A 6,374-nucleotide genomic window follows, 5' to 3' on the forward strand; every position below is an offset into this window, starting at 1 on the left:
AACCTAATTTTTATTAAGGGCATAATAGAAATTATATATAACTTTCCTAGGAAAGTGGATGGCCAACCAAACATAAGCACCTTGAAAATTTGTCACTTTTCCATGGTCAACCAAACATGCCAAAAGTACTTTCCTAGGCATCCTTTTTCTAGGAATTTGTTTCTCAGGAATCATATTCCTAGGAAGGAAAATGCTTTCCGCGAACCAAACGAGCCCACAGTGACGGAAAGATCATGTACACCTTTTGCTCAGTCCGTGATTGGAGGCTGCGCCTAGCCGTTATAATGATTCTGAACGGGCCTGGTCCTGGGCTGTGCCGCTTCATTGTTTGGCCGGGCCTGAGTTTGTGGTGGGGTGGCCCAAGCCTGTTTCATTAACAACTCCAGTTCGATGCCCGCATATTTTTCCCTCCTCCTCTCTCATATTGTTTCATACATCATCCGAGCGAGCGTTTCTATTCTCAACAAGTTTCCAGAAAGGAATTAGAAAGCCCAGTCCTATCGTCAATGACAATGCCAGAAAGATAGCATATGTAGATTGCGTGCAAATAACAAGAAATGGCCCCGATGACGAGAGTGCTTGTTCTTTATAATCCTATATTCCTACAATCGACGCGTGTGATATATTTCTATTTACAATGATATTTGGGACTGCATCCAACTTACTGGAGTCGTTGACGAAATGCAACTAAAGGTTTTGTAGGGTCTCTCCGAGCCTAGCTGATAGGAGTCCGTATGACCACATTTAGTTCCATTATAAATGCGTCACTCGTGCGAAAATAGGGATCGGAAAGGATCCATTGCACGGGGGCGATATTTTGCAAGGAAACCAGCGATTCCCTGGGCAGCTTCTGGATTGCCAACTCTAGCGACACTAAGGTTTACCACTTGGACGTTGCCAATGGACGACAAGTGTCCAAAGAGCGACGCCTATTTCCCATTATTGAAAGACCTCGGCGCCAACCCCTCCGCAACAAGTCCAACATCTTTGCCTTTATTAAAAGGTTAAAACCCTTGAATTGTCAGCGATCCACATATATTATATTATGCCATGCGCGGAAAGGACGACACAAAAAGCCGTATTAGGTGAGAGGGAGAGGGAGAGGGAGAGGGGGCCACTTGCTTTAAGCATAAAGAGAGCCACCCCTGCCCTGTCATTCTATAATAAAAATAATCTCTGTCTTTGTAATTTGTATGCATATATTATCTAAAGAGGGGGTGAAGGCCTTCGGACCAGGCAACCAATGATACCGCATTGATCACCTCATCAAGCTCCTCTTACTTCAATCTTCTCCTTTCCCATCTTGTACCGAATGCTGAAGGATAACTGTCATTTGTTTTTCTTTTTCTTTTCGTATGGGCAGATAAGTCCGGTCCTATCTGGAAATTCCCAGAATATTCTTCGCCAGATTCTTCGCAATGATCAATGTCGGGTACCCTGCTCTGATTTGTCCAGGAATGGGGATGCCAATCGCCATCCTTGCTTGGCAGCATTCATTCAGCTATATTATCATATCACCTTCTCGAAGAGTCTCGGTCGCTTTACTCACTTATTAAACGTCTTAACCTACCTTCACCACAAACTAAAACCAACCTCGTTTGTGTTATTTATATTGTTGTTGGTAAGGTTAGTCTTTGGCTCATATGTTAGATACAAGTTGTGACAAATGTGTACTAGATTATTTTTTTTTTTTTTTTGGCTAAGAGTTTCCACTATCATAATTATAATTTTAAACCTAGCGGCTACGATGAATTATTTTTAAATCATTTCGAACTTTCTTCCAACATAGAACTGCTTTTAAGACGATAGTACGATAGCTGAGCCATACCAAATACAAATGGTATGCTATCTTGCTGAAGCATGCTGTTGTGGTGAATTATCTACCGTCCCAATCATTTTTCTACTGTGCCATGTCCTGCATAAGATGAAGACGGGCACCCCCTTCTGCAAGTTCCAAAACTAAATTGGTGAAAGAAGCTATGCCTGGCTAGCTAGCTGATAGAAAAATTATTATGTAGATTTAGAATGGCATAAAATTATATAATAATCTCATCCGAGAAATAAAGCTATCTAGATTCACAATCTAATGGTTTTATTGTATGGTTGAATGAATCTATTTAGATTCACAATGGATATGATCCATCTAATAATTATTTTGAAAGAAGATGAATTCTTTTGAAATTGGGATGGTGGCGTCTCTTTCTCCCCCTTTTCTCTAATAAGAGGCTGACCGCACCCAACCCTCCACTGCCCAATCTCTCCCTTTTCTGTAACAAGAGGCTGGCCGCACCCAAACCTCACTGCCGTGCCAAACCCAAACCCCAGATGCTGACGCCAATAAATTCACAGACGTAATCCCTCGCCCTACATCCATCCAATGGAAATAGTTCATGCTGACGCCCCTCCATTTATATATATGTGCTCTTGACATCATCACATGCCATCCATCCATCCATCCATCCTTCCTCCACCTGCAACAAGTAGAAGGGAAGGAAGGGACGCAAAATGAGGTCTTCTCTGATGGGGTCTCACGGGGTGGCCTTGGCCACCGCCATGGCGGTCTCCGGCACCGTAATTCTCCTCGCCCTCTGCCGGCAATGGTCCTTCCCGGCCCGGCAGTGCAATCTTCGCTCCTGCATCTCCTCTGGTTCTTTCCCTTCTCAGAGTCTTCCCTGATTTTCTTCTTTCCTTTCAATTCGCTCTCAAAACCAACAGAAAACCCAGATTCCTCCTCCCTTCTATTGTATCGATTATTCGTTATTAACTATTAATTATGACGACGATGTGCTGCAGAGGAGAGGAAAAGGGACAGAGCGAGCAGCAAGAAGAAGAAGAGGGTCCACTTCGCGGCGCAGGTGGAGGAGCTCCTTGGGGAGACCAGCGGCAGCAGCGACGAGGAGGAGGAGGAGGAGGAGGAGGATATGGCCACCCTGCCACCGGCGTCGGCGCGGTCGGAGGAGGAGGTCCGACGGGTCCGGGGAATGCCGGCGAACCGGGTGGCCCTGTACAACGGAATTCTCCAAGATCGCTTGCACCGAATGACCTGTTCCTATTGATTCCTTCTCTTCCTTCCTTTCTTTAGCGTACCAAAAGTTTAACCCCCAATTCTTTGTATAGAGAGAGAGAGAGTGTGTGTGTGTGTGTGTGTGTGAGAGAGAGAGAGAGAGAGAGAGAGAGATTGGAGAATCTGCTGACCGTGCTCGGACTGGATGCAGGGAGAAGCACATGTGTGCCTAAGCTGCTTGCCATTTACCGAACGAACGCTTCCTTTGTACCGTGAATTTCTGTTTCACAAAACCAAGTTGGGCGGTCGAGTATGATGATGATGAGGCATGTGGATATGTTGTGGCTGCTTTTGCGGTGACCGACAAATTGTTGGAGTCGAACAGCCTTTGGAAATTTGGAGGGGGCAAGGCGGGGACCGAGGAGGGCCCGGTAGTTTGACCGAGCATCGTTAGGCCAAGAGATTCCCACACCGATCTTTTTTCTGATAAAGCAGCCCTCCATCTTGAACAGTTCTAGTACACATACGTCCACTGAAATCACAATATATGACATTGGAACCGAGGAGATGGAGTCCCAGAGTACATGGCTCGCATGATTAGCCCCATAAAAAAGCTATCTTATCCACAGCATCATTAGTCTCTCTGTAGATCTGGACAGCTTCGGATAGGACAAGGGTGAAACTGATCCTCTAAATTTCGGAAGATGATAATCACCTTCAATCCGGGTTGTTGGTTTCATTATCCAATTGATCAGCATCCTTTAAGTCCCCTTCCAGCACAATGTTAGCTCCTCCAAGCATAGTAGCGGCACCGATAACTCCCTCCCCTGCCAACGGGACGTGACATGACATTAATCTTCGGAATGCAACGCGCGCGCGCGCACAAAAACCAAAAACAAAAAAAAGGGCCACCCCATGTCGCATGATGCAACTCCCTGCCGTTCCTGTGCGCGAGTGTGTGGATCACGCTCGCTCGTGGCCGTCCCTATCCATCGTAATGGCTGGCGTCAGGCTGAGGGTCAGCCCATGGCAGGGGGCCAAGTGCTCGCCCACTCCCTCGGTCTGGGGCAAGCAGTAGTGTTTCTGCTCATCGATGGGCGACGATTGGCCCTCCCACCGGATGGAGAAGCCATAGAATACAGGCAATTTAGTCTCCGGCCCCACCTGCTGCTGGAAGCCTGATTTTGAAAATATCGCGCTTTTTTTTTTAATGATTTGGCTGGTTGCACTTATGCTAGAGTAATTTAAATTACCATTTATACCATGAAAATTATCGGGCCAGGATTTTGTCCGTACCGCTGTTTCATGTTATAAGCAAGCCGTGGGTCATCTGCCGGTGGGACAGGACCGGATCTTGCTGGTTTTTCCGACAGAAGAGGGATCGAACTTATTGGATGGCGGAGCTAGCGCATCTCTACCGATGGATCCGGAGCAGGTAGAGCGTCAAGGGACTTTCAACAAAAGGCCAAAGACCGTCCGTGATTGCATTGGTTAATTAATTTCCTGCTCTTCTATTACGTCCGATATGCGCTCCTCTCGACAATTCTAGAATGCATCGTGGACAAAATTTGGATGATAGCGTAGCACAAGACATTTCACTACACTTGTTTAGATGACTTTGTGTACATAAAACCGCTTCATGGAATAAAAATGCAAACCAAAGCATCACAGGAGCCCTGCCTTATCAGAAGTCGCTCCTTTAGTTCCCCAACATTAGTGCTAGGGTGGCAAAAAAGAAAAGCAGAATTTTTATCATGTTAATTAAGAAAAAAAACGAGAAGTCTCTGGTCCGAGTCTGGATGTAATATCATCCCTCAAAACTTTTGGAACCTCACCCTCCAATTTTTTTGTGTAGCCAACAAAAAAGAGAAAAAAAAAAATTAAAAAATGAAAAAAATTCTCGGACCAGGATCGTGGAAAGAAGGATTCGCCTACCTTCGCGCCCATCCACGTTGCAATAATCCACTGCTTGCCTCGAGATATATGCATGTCGGGATGAATGAGGGAGTTCGGATCGCTTCGAGATATGTGACTTGGGTGATTCAACGATGGACGGGCGCAAATAAAGGTTCAAATGGGTCATGTTAGATCGGGGTCACTCATGATCCAATCTAACTTGATTTTTTGTTCGGATTCTAATTTTGGACTCAGACCTGATCCGATAAAAGATCGAGTCGGGTCGGCTCCATATATAACTCAGATCCAATCCAAAAAATTCGAATCCGATTTCAGTTTGATTTGGGTCCGAGTTGGATCCGATGCAGATCGATCCATCCATGACTTTAGAATTTGTGTTTGCACCTCCGCGGGCTGCAGCCCACATGTCTAAATAATTTTACAGATTCAGATCGGATCGGATATAAATTTAGTAAATCTAGATCCAATCCGAAAATAGAACAGGTTCAATTTTAGAATCCGATCCGGCTCTACAAGACCTCTAAAATGGACTGGGTTGAATCAAATCATGAGTCAACGCACGAGCCAACAATGAATTCCGTCGGAATTCATTTACGTGGGACACACACCCGCCGGATCATCCTTTGGTGCCGGCATACCAAAACTCAAGCTGGCTGTCCTCTCCACCTCTTTCAACCCTTGATGAGGAGGCGGAATGATCAAATCTGTCTCCCGGTCAATGAGGAAGTTGTACACGGAACCATTAATCAAATACGCGAACACGTCAAAGTGGTTCTCATCGTCCGTCCGAATTTTTCTGCAGCATGGTAATCGTAAGCGCGCTGGTCAGGCAACCATCTCGATGCCGCTGAGCATGACCCATACCAAAATCCAGCAGGATGAGCATTTTTCATGGATGGATAGATGCATGCATTTCAATCTCACATACCGCCGTACTTCATTCGCTGAAGCCATGAGCTGACAGAGAATCGGAAGACGTCTGCTTTCCCTGGCCCGTAGTGCCGACCAGCAGGACTGCCCCAATCATCAGCTCCTTCCATGCATCAAAGATTCCTCTCGATCAGGAAGACAGCAAAATCCTGAGATGACGATGATGCGGTCTGTGCCACGGCTCTGACCTGGTCCGGGGGACCTACAGGTCTCTCTCATAGACCACGGAAGCCAATTCGAGGAGCGCCAGGGAAGAGTGCAAAGAGGCAGATGCCCGCGTGAGACGCAACCACTTTTCTTTCTATTCGCATTTGCCCATTTCCCCAATGTGAAGGCAATGGTGCCGTACGACGAATAAAGTTCCCAGCGTACACCATTTTATATTGCTGCACAGAGCAAAAAAAAGAAGAAAAAAAAAAAAAGCGCGAAGAAAAGAAAAACGACGCATGCAGAGAGGAAAGTCAGCGACCTACATCATCAGAGTATGTAGGTTGCATATCCTGAGGTCGATAGATTTGATAAA

The 6,374-nt window shown here is 46.0% G+C and overlaps 1 protein-coding gene across 1 annotated transcript; it reads left to right on the plus strand.

Moving 5' to 3' along the window:
• The first annotated feature begins 2,189 nt into the window (after nucleotides 1-2,189).
• On the plus strand, nucleotides 2,190-3,323 carry LOC103708744 (uncharacterized). The gene is made up of 2 exons (XM_008793806.6): nucleotides 2,190-2,647; nucleotides 2,794-3,323. Exons 1-2 carry the CDS (start codon nucleotides 2,506-2,508, stop codon nucleotides 3,054-3,056), a joined length of 405 nt encoding a protein of 134 aa, XP_008792028.3. The 5' UTR covers nucleotides 2,190-2,505; the 3' UTR covers nucleotides 3,057-3,323.
• The last annotated feature ends 3,051 nt before the right edge of the window (nucleotides 3,324-6,374 follow it).

Source organism: Phoenix dactylifera, chromosome 5 (genome assembly GCF_051530095.1).
Source record: "Phoenix dactylifera cultivar Ajwa chromosome 5, Ajwa_hap1_PhDact_Kaust_v1.1, whole genome shotgun sequence".
Lineage (NCBI taxonomy): Eukaryota > Viridiplantae > Streptophyta > Magnoliopsida > Arecales > Arecaceae > Phoenix > Phoenix dactylifera.